The 16,014-nt window shown below is 43.6% G+C and overlaps 1 protein-coding gene across 1 annotated transcript in view; it reads left to right on the top strand.

Moving 5' to 3' along the window:
• Positions 1-514: 514 nt before the first annotated feature.
• LOC147452307 (thioredoxin F-type, chloroplastic-like) overlaps positions 515-16,014 on the top strand; it is a 32,938-nt gene continuing 17,438 nt past the window's right edge. Inside the window, exon 1 of the mRNA XM_086518056.1 lies at positions 515-972. Within this exon, the coding sequence (XP_086374182.1) occupies positions 665-972 (308 nt within the window). The 5' untranslated portion in view covers positions 515-664. The remainder of the gene's footprint in view (positions 973-16,014) is intronic.

Raw genomic sequence — 16,014 nt, 5'->3', positions numbered from 1 at the left:
AAGCATGGCCGAGTGGATGACCAGAAGGGAGGGCAGTGAAAGCCGCAAGATGCTGCTGGAGATAAAGGAAGAGTGTGTCGGGCTGATCCTGAGAAAGGGAGGTGAGAAGCCGCCAGTGAAGAACATAGGAGGACTACTTTGCAGAGCTACCAAAAGTAGAAAGGGGAGTACGGGCCTGGGGAGTTTAAGCCGAGCCGGACCTTTGGGCACTACAGAAGAGGAAACGCCAAGCCATGAGGGAGTCGCCATAAGTGTTGGGCGCAAGGAGGCTGCGTAGATGTTTACTTCGTTAGTTAAATCTTGCTACATTTAACGAAGTAAAAATAGCGAAGACAACAGTCACGTGGGTTAACGTGGAGCCAAAATTGCGTTTTGGCCTCCTCCGCTAACGAAGTAATCACTATGCGTCAAAATTGCGTACGAGCAGCAGCTCACATGCCATCATAGTCCACCAAATTCCAAGCTCTTCGATTGGCAGACTACAGTGCCTTTTACATCGTGTGGTGGCTGAGCAGCCATTGGTCAAGAGTGCGCCACAGCATGAACTCGGAGTCGTCTTGAGTTCAGTGTCTGCCAAGACGATCCGTCTATTCAAGACCTGTGATCTCGCCATCGACCATTTTCTTTTCATCGTCTAGCCCCTTCGGCCCAGGCTTTATACCCCATGGCTCTGCGGATGGCTTGCATCCCATCCACTGCAGCCCCTGCTTGCTCGCCGTCGCTGGATCCACAGACCCCCTTCACGCCTTTTTCTGTCAGAAAAGACCTCAGTCTTAAGCTCTGCGCACCTGAATGGAGCCAATCCCCCATCAAGTGGAGAGATGGGAGCTTGTCTACCTTTGTTGCCCGAGCTGTCGAGCAGGCTGCCTCTACCAGTGTAGGTGGAGTAGTGGAGGTTACCCAAGAGACATTTTGGCCCATTTTGGAAGCCGCTGGAGATAAGCTTGTTGTTATAGACCTGTACACGCAGTGGTAATTCCTTTCGTTCTGTATGCACATAAAGATGCATGGATGGATACTTTAGAGAGAGAGAGAGAGAGAGAGAGAGAGAGAGAGAGAGAGGCCAAAGTCGGCCTATAAGACAAATTAAATATTCATGTGTTTGTCCTCCATCTATCGGGAAAGGACAAAATACAGAGTAACAAAATGTGGTCTTGTGGTAGGGTGATCCATTGGAGGCTAGAGTAACAAAATGTGGTCTTGTGGTAGGGTGATCCATTGGAGGCTAGGATACGAGGTACATGGTTTTTTTTTTGGGGGGGGGAGGGGGGGGGGGGGGGAAAGCTGAGGGTTGGGGGGTGGAGCTCTATCTCTAGGGGAAATGGGAGCACATCTATATGCTCATGGAAGTACAATCATGAAGTGCGTCAAGCTGACTAGCTCCAAACTAGGGGTGTAAAATCTGGTGGTGTAAGGGCTGCGTGTTTGGTACATGGGTGGGTGTGGTGTAAGGGCTGCGTGTATTTGTACCATCGTAACCTTGTGCCGGATCCTCTCTTCCCTCTCTCTCCTTCACCTAGACGATCTCTCACGAGGCTAGGTGTTGGATCTGAGAGGTGTATTGCATTCTGGGTTGTACCAGCTGTGCATACGCAGCTGCGTTTTTGTTGCAGAGAAGCTTTTCATATTTGCTATGGACACCTAGAAGGTATTAGTGGAAATATGCTTTGAACCTATCTCAAGAGGTCCCCTTGGATTTAGCTGGGATCTCACCCTTGTTTTTCGTTTCTCTTGCATAGTATTGGAGATCTAGGCTTGATTTGATCTTGGAGCTGTGTGTTGTGGCTTGTTTTAATGCTTGTTTGGTGAGTTAGAGAGATAACTCATGGGCTGATTTTACTTCTGATCGGGTTGAGACGACTCTAGAGTCTTTTATTCGAGAATCTGGTGTCTGTGTAGTGTCTATGCAGAGGAGATTCTTTGCTGATTTTGCATCCAATCTGGTTCCATTGCCTTGTGTTTGAGTTTTCGAGTACTTGGTATAGTTGTTCTGAGGTTGACGAGAAGACACATTTGGTTGTCTTTTTTGTTTTGGATTCAGAGTGGTTATCTTGATTGTGTGTCTATTGGAGATATGTCATCATCAGATGGTTCTAGTTACATATCTTGTTTGTATGGCCGCAATGGCCCTGCTTAGGTGGCATATATTTATGTGGCATGGCACATTTATTCCACTTGTCACTATATTGATGATGTTCAAGATTTATTAGAGCCGATCATCCCTAAGTTAGGTGCCTCTTTTTTCCAAAGCTATTTGTCAATTATTTAAGGTATATGTAACAGGCTTGGACACCCAAGCGAGAAACCAATAGCCGCACACAAACAGAAACTGCAACAAGAGAGAGAGAGAGAGAGAGAGAGAGAGAGAGAGAGAGAGAGAGAGAGAGAGAGAGGAGCTCCACTTCCAAATGCATTGGCCTTAAGGCTTAAAGTTTGGCACCCCTTCTGGTATTTCTTTCTTTATTGCTTGTTCACAAGAGTACAACCCCCACAAGGGTCCTCCTCTCTGCAAGCTCCACGAAGAAATTCAATGTACATCTTTTCATAAAGTCATCCAGGCAAAATATTGTCAGCATGTAAATCTCATAGAGAAATTAGTAACTTTATTCAATCTAGGTAGTTTGTGACACAATTTATGACAAAGGAGTGGAGTGGCTACTCTCGTGCAGCATACATTGCATCAGATTGATCATTGAAACCGTTAATTCTACGTGTATCTAAGGAATACACTGCTAAAACCAAAAGCCTCAAGGTACAGCTCTAGTATTGAGGAGAATCTGCAAAGTTCTCCTGATCCACTTTGCATTGAGAGCCGGATAGTACTTGCCCTTGACCAAATCATCGATGGACAAGCATACCCTTTTGTTTCTTTTTTCTTGTGCCCTCGAACCTGATGGTTGTTGCCTTGGCACATCATTTTGAATCTTTGGAACTCCCTAATGGATAATGTAACAAACTTGGAGACTCCGATTCTACCACGACACAGCAGAGATTCACTTCAAAACAATTCACAGTTCACAATTGATTCCACACGGCTTGGCAGAGTTCCGTGCCTAGAGATATTGGCCCCAAAGATTGGCACCCCTTTCGGTATTTCTTTTTGTATTAATCTGTGTTCAAAGTACAAGAGAGTGGGGGGGGGGGTTCTCACTCTCATACTCTGCGTCGAGATGCTCTGAGTTGTGAGGGCCCTACCCATGTATTTAAAGGTTACAAGGGATGCCCAAAAGTAGAGCCCCAAAAGCTTCCAATTTTAAAAGCTTGTAAAATAAAGCAACTATTCCGAAAGCTGCCAATTCAGCCAGCCAACGCAAAAGATGGCTTCCGTACAGCTTTGCCACGTCAATCGATTTTTGCTTTTTGCGCCGCAAATCACGGAGGTCCGTACGATACTGCTATGTCAACAGATTTCCACGTTTCACTGGACTGTCCTGCTGCACCGGGTCTGCTGCCCCACTCTGGGAGTGTGTCGGGTCATGCCATGTCACCCATTTGTGACATACCCCCCTCTTGAAAGCATTGTAATCGCCCTCGATTACGCGTGCAAAATAGACAGAGGCCATAAACGACCTTAGCAGACACTGACTGTTAGTACCGACGCACTAAGAAAAACACACCTAGCACTTGTACCGATCGACAGTCACATCACAGGACATCACTTGTCAGCACAGGACATCACATGACAAATCACATTCAACAATCATTCCAATCTTAGACCATGATTAATCGGCAACATATTTAGCAATCGCATCTAGATCCAGTCGGGACCTCACAGATGCCCGATTAACTAATCCATATTCCAATCATGTCTATAGAGATTTATGAGACCAAAATGTTGCAGTCATTTCATCTTTCAGTTCCTGCACTCAAACAAGTCAAGTACGAATCTATCAGTATCATATTATCGGGAATTCCAAATCTTAAAGTCATCACAACAGAATACTGTTAGTCCACAGCATCCCTGAAATCCAATAGGGACCAGTGTGACATGAAACGTTCCGGGGTTTCGTGCGTTTTGAGGTTTCTGAAACGTTTCGTTTCGGAGCTCAAAGAAAGTGAAACACAGGTTTCGTTTTATATGTATGTTCGTATAATTATACATTGAATATACATACAAATTCACCTTTCTAAACATGTGAAATACCAAAATCTATATGTGAGACTTGAGTCAAAAGTGAACAAGGTAAGTCGATAGCCAACTGCAACAACGTACATGTAAAGACGAGGGGACCAAGCTAATGTGTAAGGTTCAAAGAGAGAGAGAGAGAGAGAGAGAGAGAGAGAGAGAGAGAGAGAGAGAGAGAGAGAGAGAGATTATTCGATGTGCGTGAGGGTCAAAAAATCTATCGTTTTTTGAGGCAGTCTATATGCATGGCTTAAAAAATCCCCAAACGGGTGGTTTGAGGTTAACTGGTCATAAGGGGGCAAACAAAAAAAAAATCAAATCGTTTCGCCCGTTTCGCAGAAACGTTTTGGCCGTTTCGTCGTTTCGGGGTTTCAGAGGGTTGAAACGGGTTTTTATGTGACTATGATAGGGACATCAGTGACTCTAGTATAAAAAATCGGGGCAATCTGTTGACAAAGGAGCGGAGTAACTCCCCTCTTGTGCATACCCGTTGCACCAAATTCCGCCCAAGCTGAGATCGGGGGTCTATCGGAATAGACTATGCTAAACCAATGCTTCAAGGTAAAGATTCACAATCTGAGGAGTATTTGCCAGGTCCTCCTCCTCCATCCACTTCGCATCCAATGCGGAATAGTTCTTGAATTTAACCAAGAACCGTCTTATCGCTTTACCTTTTATCTTTCTATCTTTATGTGCCAATATCTGTCCTAGAACGAGTATCTCCTCTCTTTCCTCCACTTCGGGTTGCTCATCTGGCTCCCCATGATCGAGCACATCGCCTTTAAAAGGCTTTAGGAGACTCACATGAAATGCAGTGTGAATTCTCCAAGTATCGGGCAGCTTCAGTCTAAAGGAGACATCATTTATCTTTTCGGTTATCTGGAAAGGTCCATAGTATCTCCGGGTTGCTCATCTGGCTCCCCATCATCGGGCACATCGCCTTTAAAAGGCTTCAGGAGACTCACATGAAATGCAGTGTGAATTCTCCAAGTATCGGGCAGCTTCAGTCTAAAGGAGACATCATTTATCTTTTCGGTTATCTGGAAAGGTCCATAGTATCTCATGCTAAGCTTTGGAAAAAGCCGCTCCTTTTCTTTTTCTTTCTGAGGCATGAAATCTAAAAACGTAAGAGCACCCAATCGTTCTCCTTTAATTTCAAATCGCGACGATGTCGATCTGCTGCCTTTTTGTGTCTTTCCTGATATTTCTGCAAAGCCTCCCGGACCCTGGCAAAAGCAGTGTCCAAGTCTTATGCGTACTGGTCGGCTTCTAAAATCTTATCTTTCGTGCTTAGGAAGGGTGGAACCTTCGTAGCACCTTCAATAATCTCAAATGGTGCCTTACCCGTCGAAGAGTGAATCTGTTATTGTAGGCATATTTCACCAAGGGCAAATACTTTTCCCATTGAGTCTTCTAATCCGAAATGTAAGACTTCAATAAATTCAGTACGAATGAATTTGCAATCTCAAATTGCCCATCTGTCTGCGGTGGAAAGATGACGAGAACTGCAACCGTTTGCCAATGTTCTCCCAAATAGCCTCACCCGGAGCATTGGTAAGGCCAAAAGGCATCACCAAAAATATATATAAACCGAAGCTCGTCCGAAAAGCCGTCTTGTAGACATCTCCCGACACGATTCGGATGATGATATCCGCTTTTCAAATCGACCTTGCTCAAGGTAGGATCCGTACGTACGTACGGATCCGTATGGTACCGTACGTCCGTACACTACGGTACGGTACCGTACGGATCCGTACTGTACCAAAAAAAAAGAAAAAAAAGAAAAAAAGAAAAAAACGAATTTCCCCTTCGCGTTTTCGGATTTAATTTCGCCTCTGTTTTGGGGGTTTGGCCGCTTGGTTATTGAGACAGAGTGAGTTTGGGCGCCTGTTTATTGCAAACTATTGACTACAGAGTACTACAGAGAGAGTTTGGGCGCCTGTTTATTGCAGACAGAGCTCTGCAAACTCACCTGCAGAGCAACCTTGTGCGCGGTAAAGGTAAGTGCTCGTCCTCGCGAGTCTCTCCCGTCTCCCTCGCGCATACCTTGTGTGTTTCTCGCGATAGCATCAATGTTTTTGTTCACCAATCTGTAGGTACACCATGCCTTGCAAACCCAACCCAGTCTGGATTATCTATTTATGACAGCCTTGGATAGTAGAACAGTGAGCTAATATCCTAGAAGTGATACTTATGAATTTATTATCAAGTACGGACTGTATTGTAGGTTTTTGACGTTTTCGAAAAAAACCTTACGAATTTTACGTACCTTACCACTCAATCCATTCGGTACTACGTACAGTACGTACCGAACACGTACCGTACCTTACGTACCTTTCCACCTTGACCTTGCTAAAACAAGAGGATTCCTGTAGTCGGTCAAGAATATCATCAATCCTCGAAATCGAAAATCTGTTCTTGATGGTGGTTTTATTGAGAGCTCTATAATCAATGCACATTCTCCAAGATCCGTCTTTCTTCAAAACCAACAACATTGGAGAGCAGTAGGGTGAAGTACTCGGCTGGATAAGACCCTTTTTCCAAGAGGTCTTTCACTTGGTTCATAATCGCTTCATTTTGGGCTTGGCTCACACGATAAGGTGGCCGGTTCGGTGGTGTGCTTCCAAGTATCAGCTCAATAGTATGATCCTCAAGACGAGCTGGTGGCAACTCGCTTGGCAAGCCCTCAGAGAAACAATCAGTATGTGAGGAGAAAATCTTGGCGTTCTAGGTCAAAACATATTCGACCTTCAATCATTATTCAGCTCTCTCCAGAAGATCGAGTAAAGAAACTGAATTTTATCAAGTACAATCTCTATGCTCTTCATTTGTTAAAGTCGCTTTCATACCGCGATAGTCAACCACGGCGTTGTTCTTCTGGTACCAAGGGATTCCTAGGAGGAATTCACAACCTCCTAAGGGCATTACGTATAAGTCCTCGTGCCCTAAACACCCTGACATTGCAAAGAAAGTTTGCCAACGTTTGGTGTAATGGCAACATCCCGTCTGGGTGCCGCTAAACTGCCTCCGTCTGTGGCCTCAGCCTATCGGGCGTAATTCCAAATCGAGCCGCCAATTCAAGTGAAAAGAAGTTGGCCTTGGCTCCTCTATCAAAGAAAAAATGAGGGCTTCCTGATCTTTTACTTTGCCTCAAAAGCGGCAAAGTTTTGTATTTTCGTTCATCTGATTTGGTTCGGGTCCCACGCAATGTGGTATCAATTCTGCTTTGATTTGCCTTTTTTGCCACGTTCCTCTGTTGCTCTAGAACTCTCAGGCCTGTCTTCAGTCTGTTCTTGTTGTGCCGTTTGGGGCACTTTGCGGAGGTGTGTCCCAATTCCCCGCAACCAAAACACTTCCCCTCTTTGAGATAGATAGCCCTTTCTCTAAGAGTCTGTCGGGGACGTGTATCTTTCTTTTCTTTTCTTTGGAAGTCTTGGTCTTTCTACTTTCAGTATTAGAAATCTGTTGGGTTCTCTGAGTCAAGATCTCATCAGTGGGGTAAATCAGATTTCCCGAGTGTATGGCAAAACCCCGTTTCGTGTTGGGTTAAAGGCCTAAATAACCCCTTTTTGTACATTTTTATACTTTGTCCAGATTCAATATGAACTTGGACACATTTTTTTAAAGTCACTTATTATAAAAGTGGGAAAACCCAAACTCACTTATTGAGTTTTTCCCAAAAACGTGAGCTCTCTCTCTCTCTCTCTCTCCCTGCTTCGATCCCTAGCGCTTTCTCTCTGCTGCACTCTGCCTCTTGCTTCTTGCCCCAATCCTGTACTACATCGCGACGCGCACCTACCGGTACCTTCTGCTTCGCGCTTTCAACTGGTATCAGAGCCCTAGGGTTTCAAAATAGCCCTGCGTAGTTTGTTGGACAGCGAGTTAAAATTGCTCTCCTATGATCAATTTCGCTTCCATCGCGAAGCCCCTTACTTCCGGAGTCGAAAAGGTCACCAAAACTGCCAAAACAGCCCAAAACAGGCTGTTTTTAGGTCAAAACAGGTGATTTACAGGTTATAACAGGTCAAAACAGCAATACGCAGGTGTACCGAAGTTGTGGGATCACATGTATAGATGTTTGTCGCGACAAATTGAGTGAAAAGCTAAGTATAGGGGTTTGAAATTGCACTTTTCAGTTGAAATTTCAGATTTGGACAGTTTCATGTATCGTATGCAAAGTCTTGTGGTTGCTCCTATTTGCTGAAATTTTCAGCCTATTGCATCTTTCTTATATACACACTTGTGGTTGAATTAAAATGGCTTCTTTCTCTTCTGCATCTGATACTAAAAGTTTGATGGAAATCAAACGGTTCGATGGTCAAGGATTCGACCTCTGGCAAGAACGCATGCAAGGTATCCTTTTCTTAAAGGATTGTGAAGATGCATTGGAAGAGAATAAGCTGCCAGGTTTGTCTGACGAAGAGTGGACCAGTTTGAATAAGAAGGCTATGGCCTACATCAAAATGGCTATCAATGATGACATTTTGACGGACATCAAGCGTTTGGACTCTGCTTATGCAATATGGCAAAAGCTAAAGTCCAATTATGAAAACACAACGCCTGTGAACCAGGTGCATTTGATGCGAAAGTTAGTGAATATGCAGCTTGACGACTCGAAGTCAGCTTCTGAGCATTTGAGTGCTTTTACAGGTGTGTTGAGTCAGTTGCAGAACAATGGGCTTCAACAATTCGATGATAAGTTGAAAGCTATTTTCTTGCTTGACATTGCCAGATACTTGGGAAACCTTGGTTGTCTCTTTGAGCAACAGTCCCACCCTCATGTATGACGGTGTGAGAGGGTCCAGTCTCAATGAAGAGATTAGACGTAAGCCTAGTGGGGAAGGTGGCAGGTGTTCTGCCTACAATGCTGGCAACAAGACTCTCCCACCCTCATGTATGACGGTGTGAGAGGGTCTATTCTCAATGAAGAGATTAGACGCAAGCCTAGTGGGGAAGGTGGCAGGTGTTCTGCCTACAATGCTGGCAACAAGACTCAAAATAGAAGTAAGAGCAAGACAAAGGAAGGATGTTACTTGTTATCAATGTGGCAGAAAGGGTCACAAGAAACCCGATTGCAGGTATTTCAAGAAAGAGCAGGAAAGGCAGAAGGAAACGCAAGATAAGAAGAAGAAAGATGAGAAGAAAGGGGAAAAATCAACAGGTGATTCCTCCAGGGATGCTAAGAATGCAAATGTATCCTCTAGTGTGGTCATTGAGGAGTTGTCAGACGTTGAGGAAATCTTGGTTGCGGCTTCATGCCCCTCAGATTTGGTGATAGCTAATGCAGAAGACATGCTTATCTCGAAGAAAGATGTCATTGATGCATTGCTCAGTGCTAACGATGGCCTATCCCAGTCATGGATAGTGGATTTTGGTGCTTCATTCCATGTGACTCCATCTTTGGAGTGTTTTGCTACATATGCTGCAAGCAATTATGGCAAGGTGTACCTTGGTGATAATTTTGTTTGCAATATTGAGGGAATGGGTACTATGCGTTTGGCTCTTAATAATGGTCAAGAGCTTGTGTTGAATGATGTCAGGTTTGTACCAGGCATTAAGAAAAGTTTGCTATCTGTTGGTCAGTTAGATGCACATGGTTATACTACCATCTTTGCTGGGGGTTCATGGAAGTTGCTTAAGGGCTCTATGCTTGTTGCAAAAGGGTCTAAAAGAGGTACTTTGTACTACCTTCGATGCAAAGCTTTGCCTGGCAAGTTTCTTGCTATTGCTGAAGTTGCTTCACACACGGAATTGTGGCATAAGAGACTTGGCCATATGAGCCAAAAGGGTATTGATGTGCTTTCCTCTCTGAAGAGAGTTGACGTGAAAGGCAAAAACTTGGATTTTTGTTACGATTGTCTGTATGGAAAGCAAAAGAAATCTTCTTATTACTCTGGTGTCTCTCGCAAAGCTAATCCTCTTGATCTTATTCACTCCGATGTATGCACTATGCCTGTTAAGTCTTATGGTGGTGCATTGTATTTTTTTACATTCATTGATGACTGCACTAGGAAAGGATGGGTACATTTGTTGAAAAGTAAGAGTGAGACTTTTAATGCTTTTAAGAAGTTTCATGCTTTTGTCCCTACGTAAAAGAGTACTAAGCTTAAATGTCTCAGATCTGATAATGGAGGAGAGTATGTATCTGCTGAATTTCAACGTTTTTGTGATGAAAATGGGATTAAAAGGGAGTTGACAGCCCCTTATAATCCGTCTCTAACGGTGTGGCTGAGAGGTATAATCGTACTTTATGCGAGAGAGTGCGTTGCATGTTGTCCACCGCTAATCTTTCTTAAGAGTTTTGGGGGGAGGCATTGAAAATTGCAGTTCATATTTGCAATCGCTCTCCTAATAGTACGTTGAAAAATGACATTCCAGAGGAGGTTTGATCTGGCAAACCTGCCTCTTATGATCATTTGAGAGTATTTGGCTGCGAAGCTTTTGTTTATGTACGTAATGACTCGAGAACAAAGCTTGATATGAAGTCCATTGAAGAAGTCTTCTTAGGTTATGGGGAAGAAGGTGAAATGGGCTATAGAGTGTGGTTACCACAGTGATCATTTGAGAGTATTTGGCTGCGAAGCTTTTGTTCATGTATGTAATGACTTGAGAACAAAGCTTGATATGAAGTCCATTAAAGGAGTCTTCTTAGGTTATGGAGAAGAAGGTGAAATGGGCTATAGAGTGTGGCTACCACAGTTTAGAAAGGTAATACGCAGCCGAGATGTAGTGTTCAATGAGGCAAAATTGTTTAAGAATGCTACAAAATCTGATGCTGACAAGAAAACAGTCATATTTTAGCCTTCTGTGCCACCCATTGATGTTGAAAAAGAGCCTTATGATACATTACCGCAAGCTGAAATTGATAAGTAGCTGGTTAACCTTGAGCCAGAAGAGGTAGGACATGATTTTGATGCTTCTAATGAGGATGGACAGCCATCTGAATTGGCTGAAAATGATTTTCAGCAGTATGATAGAGCTGAAAATGAGTTGCCTTATGATGTAGAACCGTTGCCTCAGAATGTATATCATTGGATACGCAGGTCAACTCGTTTGAGAAGGCAACAGCAGAGATTTAACCCCTCTGTGGATCATGTAATGTTGACAGATGAGGGTGAACCTCCTACATATAAAGAGGCCAAATCATGTGAGTCAAGCAGTAAGTGGGAGCTTGCGATGCAAGAGGAAATGAAATCCTTGTATGTAAATGATAGTTGGGATCTTGTGCCATTGCGTAAAGGGAGAAAGGCTCTTCCTAACAAATGGGTATACAAGATAAAGATAGTGGATGAAAAACCCAAGTACAAGGCAAGATTGGTTGCAAAAGGATATGCACAGAAAGAAGGAATTGATTTTCAAGAAATCTTTTCTCCTGTTGTAAAGCTTGACTTTACGTGTCCTTTTTGCTCTCATTGCGGTGCTTGATTTGGAATTGAATCAAATGGATGTAAAGACAACGTTTTTGCATGGTGACATTGAAGAGGATATATACATGAAACAGCTTGAAGGTTTTGTAGTTCCTACACGTGAGGAACTTGTACGCAAACTGAAAAGGGCTCTGAATGGTTTGAGACAATCATCACGACAGTGGTATAAGAAGTTTGACACTTTTATGCTGTCTCAAGGCTTCAAACGCAGCCATGCATATCATTGTTTGTATACGAAAAGGGATGAAGATGGTAGTCCCATCATACTTGTTCTCTATGTTGATGACATGCTGCTTGCACGGAAACATAAGACTAGTCTTGATGCTCTGAAACGTAAGCTAAATTCAACATTTGCTATGAAGGATTTGGGTGATGCAAAGCATATTTTGGGCATGCGTATTAAAAGAGAAAGAAATGTGAATTTGTTGTTTTTATCTCAAGAAAGGTACATTGCAAAAGTACTTGACAGATTTAATATGGTTGATGCTAAGCCTCTTGGCGTACCTTTACCTCCATACACTAAGCTTAGCAAAGCAGATTGCCCAAAGGATGAGGTGGCATTGAAAGCAATGAAGGGAATCCCATATGCATCAGCTTGTGGTTCTCTTATGTATGCTATGGTTGCCACTCGTCCTGGCATTGCTTATGCAGTGGGAGTTGTTAGTTGATACATGTCGAATCCTGGCAAAGAACATTGGGAAGCTGTCAAATGCATTCTGAGATATTTGAAAGGTACACAATCAAAGTGTAACTGTAATGGCAAAAGCGACTTAAAGTTGCAAGGATATTGTGATGCAGACATGGCAGGTGATATGGATACCAGGAAATCTACTAGTGGATATGTATTTGCCATTGCTGGTGGTGCAGTCTCTTGGTGTTCTAGGTTACAGAAAATTGTGGCATTGAGTACTACTGAGGCTGAATATATTTCAGCCACAGAGGCTTCAAAAGAGGCCATTTGGTTGGGCAAACTTGCAAAAGAACTTGGCATGCCTGCTCATAGATCCGTGTTGGGTTGTGATAGCCAGAGTGCTGTCTATTTAGCAAAAAATGCCATGTTTCATGCGTGTACCAAACACATAGAAGTGTGGTACCACTTCATACGACAGGTATTGGAGGATGGTCTAGTCACCTTGACTAAGATCCATACACAGGTTAGCCCTGCAGATGTTCTCACCAAGAGTCTTGCTAAGGCTCAACATGAGCATTGCATACAGCTGGTCGGAGTTGGTTAACTTAAAGGCGTCATTCATGTCTTTAAGTGGGAGGTTGTTGGGTTAAAGGCCTAAATAACCCCTTTTTGTACATTTTTATACATTGTCCAGGTTCAATAATATTGAACCTTGACACATTTTTTTAAAGTCACTTATAATAAAAGTGGGAAAACCCAAACTTACCTATTGAGTTTTCCCCAAAAACGTGAGCTCTCTCTCTCTCTCTCTCTCTCTCTCTCTCTCTCTCTCTCTCTCTCTGTGCTTCGATCCCTAGCGCTTCCTCTCTGCTGCACTCCGCCTCCTGCTTCTTGCCCCAATCCTGCACTACATCGCGACACCTACTGGTACCTTCTGCTTCGCGTTTTCATTTTTGCATGACCCATCAATTCTTGAATAGAATTTGATGTTTGTTCCAAGCAGTATTCTCGGATCTCTGTAGGAAGTCCGCAGCAAAACCGCTCAATCTGTTCTTTAAACGAGACCTTCTTAAATGAAGAAGCTGGTAGAAAAGAGCTCCAAAATCTCTCGCAATCAGCGTCCAAAGAATCTCCCTTGGTCATCCGAAGATGATTCCAAGTGGTTCGTATGTCTCGTTCGTACTCCTGAGTCAGCCAAGAAGAAAGAAAAAGCCTTTTGAAGTTTAACCATTTAACCGGAGCTTCCTTTCTGAGCAGAAGAGTGGACCACCATGTTCGAGCATCTCGGAACCGAGAAAAGGATTCAAATTGATTGTCCACCTTCTTTTAATTCTTTTGCTCTTTTGCTTTTATCTTCGAGAAAGTCATATTGGTTGGCTTTATAATTAAAAAAAAAAGTTCCTTCTTTGTATGAAACATGTGATTGGCGGAGTTCGAAGTGTTTGAGGATGACTTCTCTGTAGAACTGTCAGAAATTGGGCGAAATCTAGGCTTCTTTGCTTTTTTCTTACCCTTTCCGAAGCTTTGCTTTTTGCTTCGCTTGTCCATGTCTTTCGGCGAGTACAGGTTCTGGCTTTCTGTACTCGTCTGCCTTTTCGGTTTTCCTCCCTACTTGAGAGGCCACACGCCATCTCCATTAAATCTTATCACTCCGGTAATTCTTTAGGTGTTTTGCCAATCTCGGATCCCTGGAGTACTTAATCAATCTGTTCACACATATGTCAATCTGCAATTGACATTTGTACTCCTTTCTGGCAAACTTGTCTGATTTTATTTTTTGCCCAAATCTGCATTCTTTTCTTCAATTCCCGCGCCAGATTTTCAACTTTTCTATGCCTTCCCATTGAGAGGTGTCATCTCTGTCAGATTCTTCACGAGAACCCATGTGTAATTTGGGATTCTTAATGGCTTTATGCCCTGTAAGACAGAGCGATGAAGACGGGAGCGTGCCCGACGCGTGATGTATGATCGCTAATAAGTCTGGGGTCGGGGCACGACTATTCTTTCCCAAAAGTTGTGTGCGCTGCAAAAAGGATCGGATCCTCTCCGTAGAAGAAGAATCTTTCTGTGCTCTGATACCACTGTAACAAACTTGGACACTCCAAGTCAAGATTCTACCGTGACACAGCAGAGATTCACTTCAAAACAGTTCACAGTTCACAATTGATTTGACACGGCCCGACAAAGTTCCGTGCCTAGAGATATTGGCCCCAAAGATTGGCGCCCCTTTCGGTATTTCTTTTTGTATTAATCTGTGTTCAAAGTACAAGAGAGTGGGAGGGTTCTCACTCTCATACTTTGCGTCCAGATGCTCTGAGTTGTGAGGGCCCTGCCCACGTATTTAAAGCTTACAAGGGATGCCCAAAAGCAGAGCCCCAAAAGCTTCCAATTTTAAAAGCTTGTAAAATAAAGCAACTATTCCGAAAGCTGCCAATTCAGCTAGCCAGCGCAAAAGCATGCGTCCGTACAACTTTGCCACGTCAACAGATTTCTGCTTTTTGCGCCGCAAATCACGGAGGTCCGTATGATATTGCCACGTTAGCAAATTTCCGCGTTTCACGAGACTGTCTTACTGCACCGGGTCTGCTGCCCCAATCTAGGAGTGTGTCGGGTCATGCTCACGTCACCCATTTGTGACAGATAATCAGCTGTTTTCTTTGGCATTTCGCGAAGATGTGTCCTTGTTCACCACAGCCATAACACTTGCTTTCTTTGAAGTACTCAGAACGCTGCTCTTTGTTAAGAGTTTTGGTATCTCTCTGGATTCGTCCAGGCGGTTCCAATGTCACAAACTGTTGACGTGTCAAGCCACTGAAGAACGGAGCCAACATGCAAATCACGGCTGAGGAGCCTAAACTTTATCCTAGAAGAAACAGTAGCAGAAGAAGAAGCAGCAGAACAAGTTTTACCAACTTGCAAAGTCTTGCCGAGAGGCCTTATTTTAAAGAAGTGTTCCTACCAACTCAAGGGACCCCGTCTGATGGGGCCCAAGTGATTAAAGGCATCAAAATAAAGCTCCCAGAAGCTTGCATAAAAACTTGATGATGTGGTAGCTAGTAAGGACACCCACAATTTGCACTGATGACGTGGCAGCTTGTACGGACTTCCGTGAATTGCGTTGCTGACGTGGCAAGTGTACAGATTTCCATCATACGTGTTGACAGCTTTTGGGCAAGATGCTTTTGGACCAGATGCCTTTGAGTTTATAGCTTTTCATGTAAACTGCTTTTTAGAGGCCAAGGGCCTTTTGTCACAAGACGGGCACCACGTGCTAATAGCAAAGAACAGACTGAACAGACTTTTAGCACTTCAATCACAACTAAATTGATAGAGAGAGAGAGAGAGAGAGCACCACGTGACATGGAGTGGCGGAATTCCACCCTAGAGAGTATTGACCTCAAAACGTTTCGCCTTTCGGTATTTCTTTATATTGCTTCAATTGAGTACAATGCCGGTACTCCAATCCATGCACCTTCACACTATTGCGTGCTAGAGAATGAGCCCTAGCCTCATATGTTAAGGCCCTTGGCCTGGAAAGCAGTTACAATGAAAAGATTCAAACTCAAAAGCAATTGGTCCAGACAACTACAGCAAAAAGCTGCAAGCGTGATTTACGAAAATCCATACAACTGCCACGTCACCAATCAGCGCAAAATGCGGAAATCCGTATAGTCTGCCAAGTCATCATGTTAGCGCAAAAATCGGGTTTTCCGTATAGCTCTGCCATGTCATCAACTCTCCACGCAAAGTGGATCTTGCCTTATTTTATATCCTTTGCGTCACTTTGGCCCCATCGGACAAGGTTCCATAAGTTGGTGGGAACTTCAACT

This window comes from Adiantum capillus-veneris, chromosome 8 (genome assembly GCF_014529385.1).
Source record: "Adiantum capillus-veneris isolate H3 chromosome 8, ASM1452938v2, whole genome shotgun sequence".
Taxonomy (NCBI): domain Eukaryota; kingdom Viridiplantae; phylum Streptophyta; class Polypodiopsida; order Polypodiales; family Pteridaceae; genus Adiantum; species Adiantum capillus-veneris.
This window is presented reverse-complemented; position numbering and strand designations above follow the sequence as displayed.